Source organism: Penicillium paradoxum, assembly GCF_028828445.1.
Source record: "Penicillium paradoxum strain IBT 22861 chromosome Unknown utg000002l_segment0_segment0, whole genome shotgun sequence".
NCBI classification, from domain to species: Eukaryota; Fungi; Ascomycota; class Eurotiomycetes; order Eurotiales; family Aspergillaceae; genus Penicillium; species Penicillium paradoxum.
The window spans coordinates 2,325,418-2,340,270 of NW_026643180.1; the positions used below are offsets into that span (position 1 = coordinate 2,325,418).

The window sequence follows — 14,853 nt, forward strand, 5'->3', positions numbered from 1 at the left end:
GAGTAATCAGATGGAAAAAGAGAAAGAAATCATATCCCAGTGCTCAGTGCTTAGTGCTTAGTGCTTAGTGCTTAGTGGTACATGCTAGTGGGATTGAAGCTGAAGATAAAAATAAAACAAGAATTAGCTCCAGCGCAGATGAGACACAAGGCCCATGTCTGATACTAGACCGTCGATACATCCACCCATGTACATCCCTAGTAATATGGAGTATCAGAGTCTCAGCTTTGGGGCTCCAATTGGTAGGCCTCGGTTATCTTGCTTTTCTTTTTATGCATTCATGGTTTTTCTCGCCGATTTTGACTCTTTCCATGTTGATATTACTGGTTTATACCAGTTCGAGTCTCCATCACCCTTGACATCAAATCCGACTGGTTCGACCAACACCAGAATACATACAATGACTTGGAAATCGGCTTTCTTTTCCAAAAAGGAATGGCTCTCACACTTGGACCAAAATTAGGAACACAAAAAGCCCTTCCGCACGGGGGTTCCCCGATTCGGCTGTCACATTCTTTTGGACGGGGCCCATAGGGCCACGTTTTTCCGACCATGGGTTAGAGTCAGGTATCTACATGTATGGAGTAAGGATGGTATAGATACCTATCGAATTCTATAGATATGGATACATGGCATATGTGCGTGAGTACTCCGTACACCATGCATACATGTATGCAAACACCGGCTCCGGATTATGGTCTCGCGACGTCGGTGTCTATTAACTCAAGATCAAGCTTAGACGTGTGAGACATCAGATCGTCTAAACCGGTACGGAGTACGGAATACTCCGTACATGTTACATACCCTCTGCCTCTATACCCTTAGTTGTCAACCTATGGCGATGCCGATAAGCGTCGATTCGGCCCCGGTGAGATACCCCGGTCCGACCAATTGGCTGGAGCCCGTTTTGCAAAAATAATCCTGTGGATACCTCCGGTATGAAACCTGTTTTTTTCGCTTCTCATTTTAGCCGTTTTCTTATTTTCCTTTTTCTTTTCGGGTTTCCTATTTTGGACATTCGGATTCAGAATTCGAATTCTTCACGTCGGCTCTCCACCAATGGCAGACCAGGAAACATGCCAAGAGGCGATTTCCTAAAATCCATGACATCAAGCACATCCGTCATCGTCCGGCGAAGCCACATGAGCCAAAAATATCTTATTACGACCATGTGGAAGTATGAAAAATGAAAAGGAAGTTTCTTCACTCTCCACTTTGCGGAGTACCTACTTTGTACCTACGTAATAGACAAGGAATATTCATCATGGAAATCTGCATACGTAGAAATGTTACAGTGTACCTTGGTAGAATGCACTACACTGGGCGCAGGAGGAATCGAGGGCATGTACGGAGTACTCCGTATGGTGATATCTGAAAACGATGAGCCACTCGTACAGCTGGAAATTAATGGCTCTTATCTAGCAAATCTCATACACGAAGTATGCATGAACGCCACATCGTTCACCTATCACGGTCATTTTCCCGCATCCGATCTTTACTTTTTAAAAGTACGGAGTCCTTATCCGTAGATCTATCCGGATATCTTGCAACAAAAGTCATAAAAAGGATTGACTCTTGAAGAGGGGGAGCACCTGAAGCATTCCCAAGTCCCCAAATTGCCAGTGTGGTGTTGTTGCGCGAACGTGTGATGGCCAACGGACTCCCGTCTTACTTTCTCGTATTCATCATCCATCTCAGAGCCAACGTGTTGGCTGTATCAGAGCACGCTATCAACGTATGGGCACTATCTATGTATAGCCTTGCGTGTCTGTACAAAGGTGTAAAGCGCTCAGGGGTCGGTTTCAATTGAAGTCAAATTTGTTGCCTGCATATGCCTGGATTTGGGTTGGCCAAAAGCTACAATACCTGAATTACTATGGCAGAGGCCTTAATACCTGCCTAGTCAGGGTCCAGAGTACCTGGATCCAAACTTGGAAAGCAGGCAGATAAAATGAAACCTTCCATATAGTCGGTCGCGTTGGCGGGCTTGCAATGTCTTTTTAGTAGTATATTCTAAATGCGTTCTCAAAGATATCTTCTTCTCCTCTCAGGATATATAATTTATGGGGAGGTTCGACTTTGGGGATAGGTTCAACTCCGGACTACCCCCGGGGCCCTAGGTAGGTATGATTGACAATACAGTAATGAATGGTGTCAAGAGCGGTCCAAAGTCGGGCATATTCAGGCAAAAAACTCGGTTGTAATTGAAACCGACCTCGGAGCGCCATACACTTTCATGCCTGGCTGGTGGAGATCGGGAGCAAAGCTCGCTTGTCTCGGGGATTCATGGTACCTTGTCTCAGGTTGGCTCACCCGAAGTTTGCTACTCCAGCGATGGAGATGTGACGGAGTACTCCGTATGTCCTCCCAAATTACTAAAATTAGGGCAGAAAGTGCCTCGATCACATGGGGTCTTGTTTGAACAATCCCTTCGTAAAGTTGAAGAATGTCGAAGGTCCAGTGTGGACGAACAGAGTAGAAGATTATGTGCAGTAATTCGATTTGTGTTGGTATGCCAGGTATGCCAGGTCTGCTAGATACTCCCCTCTCTAGAGACATAGTGCAAACTATGAGGGATGAATGGAAACAGCCTGGTTCTCGCTCGCCTCAACCCACTGTGGTAGTACAACGTGCATGGGCTGGGCTCGTGGTGATGCTCGCTCCAGCCACCAACGCAGCATGTAATGAACAATATGTGTAGACATATGGCTCGTGAAATAAGCAGCATCTTGAGATTTTCAAATAGTGCGGCCATGGTCGTGGTTAAGGGAGGGTTCTATCGATCGTTGACAGGGCCACCTGACTGCTCCTTGGGTCTCCCCTGCCAAATTGCCCGATTTGGATTTTCACCAATATTTTTCGGGTTCGCGATCTTTCCTCGACGGCCTTCTCCTTATTCCTTCGCGTTCCTTTTCTGCTCAGGTCCCAGGTTGATCGTTCATCTTTCTTCGTTCGCCTTCTCTCTTTATATTGTGGCGTAATTGCACTACGCCCCCAAAGCCGCCGTGATATCTCTCCACACTCTGTCATCCTCGTCCAATCTGCTGCACAGATACGAGCAGTCATGATGTCATTATGCACCGTTGGCCGTTTGGAAGGCCTTATTTTGATGATAAGCCTCACCTTAGCTTCGGCTGCAGGGACAGCTGACTGGAAGGCCAGATCCATATACCAGACTATGACAGATCGGTTCGCTCGCACAGACGGCTCAACAACATCGCCATGCAACACCACGACGGGTCTTTACTGTGGAGGAACATGGCGAGGAACTATGAATCATCTGGATTACATTCAAGGAATGGGGTTTGATGCTGTGATGATATCTCCAATCATCGAGAATATCCATGGCCGTGTCGAATACGGCGAAGCTTATCATGGGTACTGGCCATTGAGTTTCGATAACCTCAACTCTCATTTCGGGACGCATCAGGACTTGCTCGACCTCAGCGAAGCTCTGCATGCCCGTGGAATGTATCTCATGATGGATACAGTGATCAACAATATGGCCTACATCACGAATCACAGCGACCCCGCTACGCACATCGACTACTCCGTCTTTAGACCCTTCAATAGTTCGGACTATTTCCATCCCTACTGCAAAATCAAAGACTGGAACAACATGACCGATGCCCAACTGTGTCAGACAGGTGATTTGATCGTCCCTCTGCCAGATCTCTTTACAGAACATGAGGATGTCCAAGATCTCCTGATCGAATGGGCGAACAATGCCATTAAGACCTATTCTATTGATGGACTGCGGATCGACGCTGCCAAACACGTCACCCCGAACTTTCTTCTCAGATTTTTCGAAAACGTCAATACTTTCATGACAGGAGAGGTTCTTGAAGGGGCAGTCAACACGATCTCCGATTACCAGCGTGATTACATTGCCAGCATGCCGAATTACCCGATCTATTTCGAGATCTTGAACGCTTTCACCCAGGGCAATCCGTCCGCGTTGGCGAAGGAAGTGGAGAACATGAGACTTTCGATGCCTGATACTAATGCTATGACATCTTTCTCTGAAAATCACGACAAGGCTCGGATCCCGAGCCATTCCCAAGACATCGCGGTATGTGCGGATTCGCTTCACATAATCAGTTCTGCTAATTAAATAGCTTACAGATGGCCAAGAACGTTCTGGTATTCACTATGCTGTTTGATGGGATCCCAATGATATACCAGGGTCAGGAGCAACATCTCGACGGAGACGGCACGCCCAATAACCGGGAAGCTATCTGGCTCACCAAATACGATACCGATGCAGAACTCTACAAGCTGATTGCAAAACTGAACGGTATCCGGAAACACGCATACTCCCTCGGTGAAGATTACCTGAGCCACCCAACTCATACAATCTTCCAAGGGGGAAGCGAGCTTGCTTTCATGAAAGGTGTTGAGGGTCGACAAGTGGTTATGGTTCTCTCCACTCAGAATTCAACAAGCAAGTCCTATTCAATGCGGTTACCATTCAGCTACAATGCTGGCACGACAGTGATAGATATTCTGAACTGCAACAATTACACTGTGGACAACGAGGGTACACTGGAGGTGGATATGGACAAGGGAGAGCCCCGGGTTTTCTTTCCCACACAACATATGGATGGCAGTGGACTTTGTGGCTATGCTGCATCAAAGGTCTCCTGGGGGTCCTTGAAAACTACCAGTGGTGCGACTTCGCTTGGCTCTGTGATCACAACTGTCCACGGTACCAGTCTGGCTGTGTTCCTACTAGCAGCAGTGGCCGGCCCATTTGTAGTGTCTTTGTGAGAGAACCATCTCAGATCCCTCTTCTTTTCCTTCTTTTCCTTCTTTTCCTTCTTTTCCTTCTTTTCCTTCTCTTCTCTTCCTTCTCTTCCTTTTATCAACTCTTCTTGTATATCTTTTTCCATTTTGCTCCATCTTTTTGTCCTTTCTTTCGTTATCGTGACAACTGTCGATGCTACGGATTCGTTCGCGGAGATATCCTTTGATGCATGATCTTTTTTGTCCTTTTTTTGTTTCACTTGAGTGATCTTGTTAGCCTTTGATTTTGCTTCGAGTGATACGTTTGGCATTCTTTATACTCCGTCCCATCATCAACAATGTATTGCATCTAATTATTTTCTCACATCACAGCTATCACGTGGCCATTGTAACCCTATGTACGGAGTATCCGTAGAGAGAGAGGTCCAATCCACAGGGTTTCCTCTGGTTCAATTGGAAATTTCCGAGACAATTGACCGATGAAAATTGAAAATCCAAAAATCCAAAAAGATGGGTTGCTGTTACGAGTCGATTACAATACGTAGACCCACATTCCGGGATTCCAAGGTTTCCGTTTGGCTCTAGTCCCAAAAAGGACGTGCCTATTCTGCTCTTGGATGGGGCTTCCATCTTGTATACTTACAACCTGCTTGGCTATGACTTCCTTTAATAGACGCTATCATTTTACTGAGCTTTACCCAAGGTCTTACAATGCCCTCTTTCCTGTGGTGTGGACCACGACCACGAAAACCCCAAAAACGGAAACAGCTCGAAGGTCAGTTCCCCTTACTTGAATACAGTATGCCAAGCTCTAACGCCTGATCCATGAATAAGAAGCAACTGCGAATCTAGAGCAACTACCGTCGTGGACTGCTCCAGATAACTCACTCGTACTACAGGCTTTTGAATGGCATATCCCAGCTGACCAGCAGCATTGGCGTCGTGTGCAATATGCCTTGCCGGACTATAAGTCTATTGGCGTCGACCTAATCTGGATCCCTCCTGGATGCAAGGGAATGGACCCTCATGGCAATGGCTATGATATCTATGACCTGTACGACCTGGGCGAATTCGACCAAAAGGGTACAGTGCCGACCAAATGGGGTACCAAACAAGAGCTCGAGGAGCTGATCTCTCAAGCCCAAAATTTGGGTATTGGAGTTATCTGGGATGCTGTACTCAATCACAAAGCGGGCGCAGATTATCCTGAGCCCTTCCAGGCGGTCAAGGTCGATCATCAACGTGAGATATATCAACGTCTTTGTTGACTGGCCGTCGATCTGTATTGGTTTGCTGAGTTCGCCTACAGGAAGAGACGTAGAGATATCTAAGCCAGCAGAAATCAACGGGTGGACAGGGTTCCATTTTGCCGGTCGCAACGATAAATACAGTTCGATGAAATACCACTGGCAACATTTCAGCGGCGTCGATTGGGACGACAAGAGCAAGCAAACCGCAATATACAAGATCGTCGCACCCGACAAGGGCTGGGCCCAAGACGTATCTACAGAGAATGGGAACTACGATTATCTGATGTTCGCTGATCTGGACCTTACACATCCAGAGGTCCGTACAGATCTTTTAGAATGGGGAACTTGGATCACCAACACATTGGGTCTCCATGGAATGCGACTCGATGCTGCTAAGCATTTCTCGGCGGAGTTCCAGCACACATTCGTGCATCATGTCCGAAAAACTGCTCGCGAGGACTTCTTCGTGATTGGAGAATACTGGACTGGTCACTTGCCATCTTTGCTGGGTTATCTTGAACAGGTGAAGTACGACCTTGCAGCATATGACGTCCCTCTCCTAGAGAGATTTTCCCGGCTCTCCTATGCGCAGGCACCAGATCTTCGTGAGATTTTCACAGACACACTGGTACAATGTCGGCCGGACCACGCCGTAGTAAGTTGTTCAAGATGACTGGGCGGCAATACTAAGCTAACTTCTCCAGACTCTGGTCGCAAATCATGATACGGCAAGTGCCATCCCTGGCTGGATTTCGACATGCTTATGTTTTTTTTTTTTTTTTTTTTTGCTTGCAACATGGATCTAACGCTCCACAGCAACCAGGACAAATGCTTGAAGTGAGTCGAGTATTTCTCTGTTGACCACCACTGAATACTTCTAAATAACTCCAGACGCCAGTAGCACCATCCTTCAAGTTATTAGCATATGCGCTGATCCTCCTTCGCAAAGAGGGTCGTCCATGCGTCTTCTATGGCGACTTATACGGGATACGAGGAAATGTGGAAAAACAAACGACACCAAGTTGTGATGGCAAGCTGCCTCTCCTGATGCAAGCACGAAAACTCTACGCTTATGGCGAACAACAAGACTACTTCAACCTACCGAATTGCATAGGTTCGCTTGACCCTTAATTGCTCGGATATTATCCCTCATTCCCGGGGACAGGGATTCATTTGGGCAGCACTGACAATAATCCTCCGTACAGGCTTCGTGCGTTACGGGAATGCCCGCCATTTGTCTGGCCTCGCGTGTGTTATCAGTAATGCGGGTGCAGGGGTGCAGCGCATGTATGTTGGTAAACGCCACGCGTACGAAGAGTGGACGGATCTGTTACATCCAGAGATAAAGCGTATTGTTATCGACAAGAAGGGCTACGGGTGTTTCAGTGTCAAGGCAATGAATGTCGGTGTCTGGATCAATTCGGCCACAGCAGACAGTGACAATCTGAAGAGAGACTTGTACGTATAACATGGTCCGCCCCAATCTTCTTTTTCGAACACTGCTTTCCGATGTTTGATTACTGACTTGCTACCCTAGCAATCCGAATATATACGGTGCCTAACCATTGATTGATTTGTGGAAGACAAGAGCCCGACTACTGCAGGTCCACCGGTGTGGAAATCATCCCTGGATGTGTACCATGTGTATCAATTGTGACCACTCTCCAGGGCTTCACCTGATGTCATCCGATCTCGTATTCAATCCCAACCCCAACGCCTCCATGAAACATAAAAATGGAAATAAAAGCCGCGGTCGTGTTGGCTACTGCTGCAAAAAGGGTTTACTCGACCTACGATGTAATATGTCATCAGTTGTATCCGTAGTGCTATGACAACCACAGGTACCGGCAGATTCTCGGTGAGACATCACTGTTTTCCCTTCGAGTGATCCCATTTATAGCTTGCTTAGTGTGCCATTGCAATGTTTCGTAAAGAGATGTCTCAATTCTGAAATTGATCTGTACCTGAGTGGGTCATGCTTGAGACAACATAGCGATGTTCGCACGCCATTCCGGGTTTGAGGCTCACCATAAATCAAAAGCTGACCGATAAGGGAGACGTTTCGAGTGATATATATAGTACTGTGCTCCAATAGAATGCAGGTGATCGGTTGCGGTGGTCTTATCTCCTAGCGATGAATACCTAGTATCTCGGTGTACCCCGTAGACGGAGACGGAGAGTTCAGGGTCCGGTGAAGGCGGAATTTGCAAACTAAAATTACCGGGAGCATGTGGCAGTAAAAGCCGAGACAAGGCAAGTGAAAATTACACGTCCAAAACCCAAATACATACAAGGTTCCAAGTTTGTGTTCCGCCTTTCGCCAAGGCCGCTAGGCACTAGCTGCATGCCAAGCCCATCTAGCGTCTTCTTTATCCGTCCTATCGGCGTGAGTAGATGCACTGAAGACATACATCCACCTCTATGTAGGTACTGTACGGAGTACGTATGTGATGACAACTACCTCTACATGCCTCCCTACATATGAAGGCACATGTAGGTACAAGATAATGCAATATTGGAATCCAATTGGTATTGTATGTTAACTGGGACTTGGTCTCTGAGACTAGCTCGTCATTGAGCCTCAGCTGCTCTCCAACGTGGGACCTCTCAGACTCTGAATCCCCACGGTTCTAGCAAGCTCTAGATATTATTAGCTACCAAAAATCTGAGACTTTCACCCTGCTATTTCCATTTTCAGGCGCTGTATTTTTGGTGTGGTGGATGTTGAAACCATTATGGATGGTTCAGCGCACCCAGGGTTGTGCAATATCAAAGGAAGTGTTTGGACCCCTACTTAACTTCGGCTTTCTCTTGAATCCCATGACTTACTCGTTTTCCATCTCCAACTTCCCTTTTGCACCTTGATTTCTTCCGTGCTCTCGTATCCATTCGTTGCTATTTCACTCTCGCTCGGATTCACCCAAGATGCGTCTCTCGCTTGTTCTCTCTGTCCTGCCTCTGGCTATCTCCGTTGGAGGTTTGTTGATCACCGTATGACCCATGCATGTTTCTGACAGCCCGTCTAGCTCTCAGAGTCACCGAGCCTGCTAAGGATGATGGTATCGATGTGACCGGCTCTCTCACTGTGAAGTGGTCGTCGGTGAAGTATGTCTGCTATATTCCATCGTCATCAAACCAATTCAATCAAGGCTGACCCAACACAGCACTGATCCCAGCACTGTCGACATCTTCCTGGTCAACAACTTCATCTACCCCAACTTTGAACAAAAGATCGCTTCCGACATTGACACCTCCAAGGGCTCCTTCACTGCCACCGATCTCAAGGGTGTTGCTCATGGGTATGACCGCATACTTTGATGGCATGTCCTCTGTCTACCTCTTAGTTCACTAACATGCAATTTGCACTAGACTCGGCTTTCAGATCAACTTGATGTCTACTTCAGCCCAGAACACCGGCATCCTCGCTCAGTCTCAACAATTCGACGTGATCGAGCCTGCCAAGAGCTCTTCCGAGGCCTCTACCACTGGTATTTCTACCCTTGTTTCTTCTACTGTCTCCTCTACCAGCTCTACTGGTACCTCTGTCACTTCTTCCACTTCGACTGGTGCCTCCACCGCCGAGACTAAGGTTATCACTACTGGTACTTTGACCCCTACTATCTCTACCACGAAGATCTCCACTGGGTTTTCTACTTCAGGCCTCCATACCTTCGAAGTTTCCACAAATAGCAGAAACAGCACTGATATTCCTATCACTCAAGCTACCGGGACCACCACGACTACCGAGACTACCGCTAGCATCACCAAGTCCTCTAACCACTCTGGTCTGACTACCAGTGCTTCTTCCGCCACTGAATCTACCCACAGCAGTACTTCTGCCTCTACCTCTGCCTCTCCAATTCACTCCAACGGTGCTGGCATTGCTCTGACTGCTTCTGGTGTCTCTGGTGTGGCTGCTGGTCTTCTAGCCGGTGCTCTGGCTCTGAATCTGTAAGCTACAAACTGGAGACTTGCTGTTGTGCTGGGCTTCACCTATGCCAGCATGAACTTCATGCTGTGAAGATCCATGGTATGGCCTACGGATTGCATACTTCTGACAATGGAAATGGATTGATGGGATTTGCTTTTTTGCAGGTGATTGGTCGGCTTTCAAGATCGTATCTAGGAAGGTAGATGGCAACCAAGCCATTGATGAACAATTATTCTGTCGCTGCTTTTGCTATTTAGTACTTGAGTATGAATCTGCTTGGACATTGCACGTAGTTTTTGTTTTATGTCTTGTTCACTTTGAAACTTCTAGGCGTTGCCTTTGACGTTTGCTAGTTATATTCCCATACACGGCGATTCCCGCCTATTTCACTATCCCATATATACTAGGCGCCTGAAGATCAGAAAACTTATTTGTCTAGGATTGCTATGACCAAATGGAAGATACATCTGCAAATTAGACTAATTTTGACCAATGGCAATGGAGTTGTGCTATATCAACATGAAGACAGTTCTAGATGTCCCAATATCAAAAACCAACGCATTATAGTGAGCCCAGAGGCAGTGATTAATTGTAGACCTCAACCAGACACAATCTCAACATCTCCAGCTTGGACCGGATACAGAAACAAGGAATGCATGCGGCGAGGTCAGGACATCGTAGCATTTACCGCTCTCCTTCTATTCTTGCGCTTCCTTTGATTCTTTTGTTGATTGGTCTTTTTTCCTCGGTAAATCTCCTGCTCCATCTCCTGTCTCTGGCCTTCGCTCGGCACCTCGCCGTTGGCTCCTGTGTTCACCTTTTTCGTAGCGGAAGCACTGGTAGTCTGAGCCTGATCGTGGTCTATATCCCTGGCCTTTCGCTTTTGAGAGGTGGCCATGTCCTTTGCTGCGTTTGTAGGTTTGCAGGTTCCGAATTCGGCCGAAACATCAGTCAGGTTGTCGTTCGACGGCAAACGTACTACAATAGGTGTCTGCTCCTCAGAAGTTTTCGCTTTTGTCTGCTTCGGCCTTTGACCGTTCTTTTTGACTTCCTTTTGGCCCGAAGGATTTTTGATGGGCGCATCGTCTGAAATCAAGCCTGTAGGTGTCTGCATCCTAGGGGTGATCGAGATCTGGTGGTTCCCTTCGATCTCCTTTTGTTGGTTCGCCTCCGAATTCTTCTTGCCCTTGTTCTTGTTTTTGCTCTTCTTGTTTCTCTTCTTCTGCTGCTGTTGAGCTGTCTGCATCTCAAGCGAGTTTTCCATTGTGGGCATTTTCATCTCCTTGGCCTTCCGCTTCCGCGAGGATTTGGTTGTGGCCTCTCCTGTCTCTGCGGGCTTTGTGGTTGATTCATTGTGCAATGTCAAGTCCACTGGAGTCTCCTCCGGAATGTCAGGAGAACACTCCTCCTCATAGTCCACCCCTGGCCCCTCCTCAGGCTCCTCTTGTCCCACTGTTTCTGCACCTAGCATCTCGTTTCCGCCTGAGTCAGGTGCTTCGATTGAGATTGGAGGTTCGTCAACCGGTTTATTGACCGCTTCTCTTGCCTTGTCTGGGGTGTTTGTCCTCTGACTTTTTGTATGTATCTCGACCCAACAACCTCGAACGTATTCCTTTGCCTTCGGTTTCCCCTTGGGCATTTGTCGGGTGGAGGTCTGGATTTGAGACATCGCCTCGTTCTCCTCGTTCTCAGGCCCGCCTTTGCTCAACAGCGTTGCCCTTTTCGTTCCTGTCTTTTTCGTCACTTCCGAGCGTCTCTCGGTAATAACCTTTGTAGGCTGGTCTTCGGCGAGAGAATCTTCTGCACTATGTTAGCTATAGCGCGCGTTGTACGTGGTCAGCCCACATACCCGTTTGTTTGTTGCTCTTCTCCTTTTCATATCGCTCCCTGGCGAGAGTGACCTCTGCGCTATGTCAGCTATAGCACGCGTGATGTATGATCGATCTATTTACCCGCTCGTGCTTTGATCCCGTCCAGCAATAGCTGGAGGTCTCCTTTGGTTTCCGAAGTGCTTAAAATGCAAGCGTCGGGTATTTCGCACACCTGTTTCCAATCAATCTGATCTGAGAGGTCTACCAACCCCTTTCGTGGCGGAACGTAGAGGAATTGTTTCAGCATCGGTTGTATGTATTGTTGACTTCCATCTGGATTTTTGGAGTAATATATGCCATCCCTAAGCAATGTAGCATCTGATATTAGCGGAAATACATAGAAGAGCCTGTAACAGAGGCCCGGGGCAAGAAAATAGGATCAAACTAACGGGTGAACCCAATGCCGGCCATTCTTCTTCTTCTTCTTCTTCTTCTTATCCCCGGGAGAATGATACTCGTGTGTGCAGCACCACCGGCCCTAGAATATAATCAGAACTATACCATGCAATTGGAAATGCTTGTAACAAGATGTCTCACCTTGGGGTCGATATAGTTTGTGATGACTCTATATGTACCAAAGATATCTTCGTGAAGCGGGCCCAACTTCGTTGTTTCGAGGAGCTCCTCACGTCTACCTTTCTATATCGCGATGTTTCAATGATCAGCATGTGCGAACTAATAGTGAGTCCATGTGGCTGGACATTCTTACATTGGAGGCATCTGCATCTGCATCCAGAACCAATATCTGGCAGGCGTACCCCTGCACCTGAACGAACTGGGCCTGCATGATCGCTCTCAATATCCAGCAAGGACAAAGTGAACATGGAGCTTTTCAGAGGGAAGTCAAAAAAAGAAAGAAGAGAAAAAAAAAGGAAATGAGATGGAGTAGAGACTGTGGGACCTTGATCTGCTTGGAACTAGCGTGCACCTATAGAATGGAGCTATTGGGCCTCAATTTAGAATCCAATTTACGCAGGGGCTTTTACTTCAGCTCGCCGGGGCGTTTGCCCGTCGACCTTCCAGTGTATTACGGGCCAGACTTCACTATCAAATCACATCTATTGCACAATGTATTAGGTAGGACTCGCGTTTCGTCCGCATCTCCGGCCTTCCATTTCCGAGCCGATGGGTCAAGGAGGACGCTCACAGTTTGATCGCTGGAGTTTTGCCCAGATCCTCTACTTCGTTTTCGGTTTTTTTCTACGATCCTTGCTGTGAGAATCTGTCTCTGCTAGCTTCTCCCCAGTGCCCTGCTCTTCTGAGTGTCGTTTTTCGGCTTTCTCTTTCTCGCTTCTCTTCCGCTTATTTTCTTCCTGCTTCCTCTGTTCCTGCTTCTTCGGTTCCTGCTTCTTTGTTTTCCTTGTAGTTCCGCTTTTGTTGGGAGGCGGGTTGGGTATGACAGTGTTGCGCCTCGCCGGTCCGATTTCAGTCGTCTCATTTGGGTTTACAACGGGTGCGGGCTGCACCACATTGTTCCCCAAGTCACTGCCGGCATGCTCCACCCTCTTTCCAAGCGTTGGATTCTGGGGTATTGCTTCCAGAAATGACTTCGTGGTTGAAGAGGCGCTTCCAGATATCTCCACCTCAGAGTTCCCCGACGACTTGGCCGTAGATCTGGATACTGTAGTCGGTACAATATCCTCAAGTTGCACATTCTCATCGTCCAATAGCTCCAAGACGGAATTATTGCTGCACTGCAAAGCATCTGGAACTTTGGCTTGTTGATCATCTACTGCTTAACATAAGCTGTGGCTCATGTTGTCGGTGATAGAGTCCGACGTACCTTTGCGCCGCCTCTGCTGCTTCCGCTGCCGCTGCTGTTGCTGCTGCTCTGGCTGCTGTGGCTGCTTCTGCTGCTCTCTCCATTCTTTTCCGATTTAGAGACATTAGCCTTGACGTGTCATTGTGGGGGTCTGAGATGTACCATTCATCCGACGGAGGTCTTCCTCGAGTTCGGCTGCTCAGATGTATGAGTTAGTTGTGTCACAGGGTCCGTGGAGAAGGCAACCTCCCATACCTTGCTCCTTCTCTGCCTCTTTGAGCTGCTTCCAAAACCACGAACCGAGACGGTTAACTCTCCGAAAACAAGGGTCGGGTATGTTAGGCAAAGCCTTCCAATTCATTCCCTCCGAACAATCTTCCAATCCCTGCTCTCCGGGTCCATGGTATTCGGCTTTCTTGTCCTTCAAATGCAGATTTTCTGTGCTTCCATCTGGATTATTCGAGGTGTAAAATCCAAATCTGAGTACAGAGCATCATGATGCCAGATGTCAGAAACAGAAAAGAGCGTACTGAAGCGATGAAGAGATACATATCCCAATGAAGCAGACAGGGAGGAACTGACCTGTCGATGGAATGGTAAGAATCGGCATCGGGGTAATCAGTGTACTGATGGCTGCAGTACCAATCACTCTAGAATGAGATCAGACTCGAGGTTTCCTGGGACATCTTATATAGTAATTTCGCACATCAGAGTTGTAATTGCAGCTCGTGATGCGGTATCCGCCAAATATATCAGCACCATGCTCTCCAGCAAGGAGCTTCTGCTTGACAGTCGACTCATCCTGATGAATCAGTCATGTATGCTTGCAATGCTTGAAACAATTGACTTACTGGCTGAGGCCACAAACGGGTTCTCCTGCCGTTAGAAGGCATCTTGAAATCGACGTGGTGACAGGAGCAAAAGTGGAAAAGGGGGAAGTGGATATTGTAGCCGAAAGTCCCCGTAAGGTCCGATTCTAAATTAAACACACAACCCTGCCCGTGACCTACTTAAAGGACTTGTGTATTTGAATGCATAGCAACTGAGGCTTGCAGACTTCGGTGTCAGCAAAGATGGCCGATAGAGATGGCATATCCAGACGGCGTTAATCAACCATCGAAGATATCTCTACTTTTCTTGAATCACCCATCCCAGGAGGTATTTCATTTCAATTTATTCAGCACATAATCATCACCATACATGCAAAGCAGTGTATAGTTTCCAAGCCCAAACATCAAAAGACCCAACCGATGCTAAATGAACCCCTTGCTTTCTGTCATCCACGTTACCCAC

At 47.4% G+C, this 14,853-nt stretch overlaps 5 protein-coding genes across 5 annotated transcripts; 3 read left to right on the top strand and 2 right to left on the bottom strand.

Moving 5' to 3' along the window:
* Positions 1–3,067: 3,067 nt before the first annotated feature.
* N7457_000868 (alpha-amylase) lies at positions 3,068–4,770 on the top strand (the record flags this gene model as incomplete). The annotated part of the gene is made up of 2 exons (XM_057171914.1): positions 3,068–4,072; positions 4,126–4,770. 2 exons carry the CDS (start codon positions 3,068–3,070, stop codon positions 4,768–4,770), a joined length of 1,650 nt encoding a protein of 549 aa, XP_057035817.1.
* A 687-nt stretch (positions 4,771–5,457) lies between these two features.
* N7457_000869 (alpha-amylase) lies at positions 5,458–7,558 on the top strand (the record flags this gene model as incomplete). The annotated part of the gene is made up of 8 exons (XM_057171915.1): positions 5,458–5,521; positions 5,581–5,988; positions 6,056–6,651; positions 6,701–6,724; positions 6,813–6,833; positions 6,888–7,110; positions 7,202–7,454; positions 7,534–7,558. The coding sequence occupies 8 exons, from the start codon at positions 5,458–5,460 to the stop codon at positions 7,556–7,558; spliced, it is 1,614 nt and encodes a 537-aa protein (XP_057035818.1).
* Positions 7,559–8,921: 1,363 nt separating this feature from the next.
* On the top strand, positions 8,922–9,951 carry N7457_000870 (GPI anchored serine-threonine rich family protein; the record flags this gene model as incomplete). Its single annotated transcript, XM_057171916.1, has 4 exons — positions 8,922–8,973; positions 9,023–9,101; positions 9,161–9,295; positions 9,366–9,951. 4 exons carry the CDS (start codon positions 8,922–8,924, stop codon positions 9,949–9,951), a joined length of 852 nt encoding a protein of 283 aa, XP_057035819.1.
* Positions 9,952–10,594: 643 nt separating this feature from the next.
* N7457_000871 (Dimeric alpha-beta barrel) lies at positions 10,595–12,585 on the bottom strand (the record flags this gene model as incomplete). The annotated part of the gene is made up of 6 exons (XM_057171917.1): positions 10,595–11,727; positions 11,777–11,830; positions 11,880–12,100; positions 12,188–12,276; positions 12,336–12,437; positions 12,508–12,585. 6 exons carry the CDS (start codon positions 12,583–12,585, stop codon positions 10,595–10,597), a joined length of 1,677 nt encoding a protein of 558 aa, XP_057035820.1.
* Positions 12,586–12,976: 391 nt separating this feature from the next.
* Positions 12,977–14,453, bottom strand: N7457_000872 (uncharacterized protein; the record flags this gene model as incomplete). The annotated part of the gene is made up of 7 exons (XM_057171918.1): positions 12,977–13,530; positions 13,582–13,665; positions 13,723–13,755; positions 13,816–14,039; positions 14,143–14,210; positions 14,267–14,362; positions 14,412–14,453. 7 exons carry the CDS (start codon positions 14,451–14,453, stop codon positions 12,977–12,979), a joined length of 1,101 nt encoding a protein of 366 aa, XP_057035821.1.
* Positions 14,454–14,853: the final 400 nt, after the last annotated feature.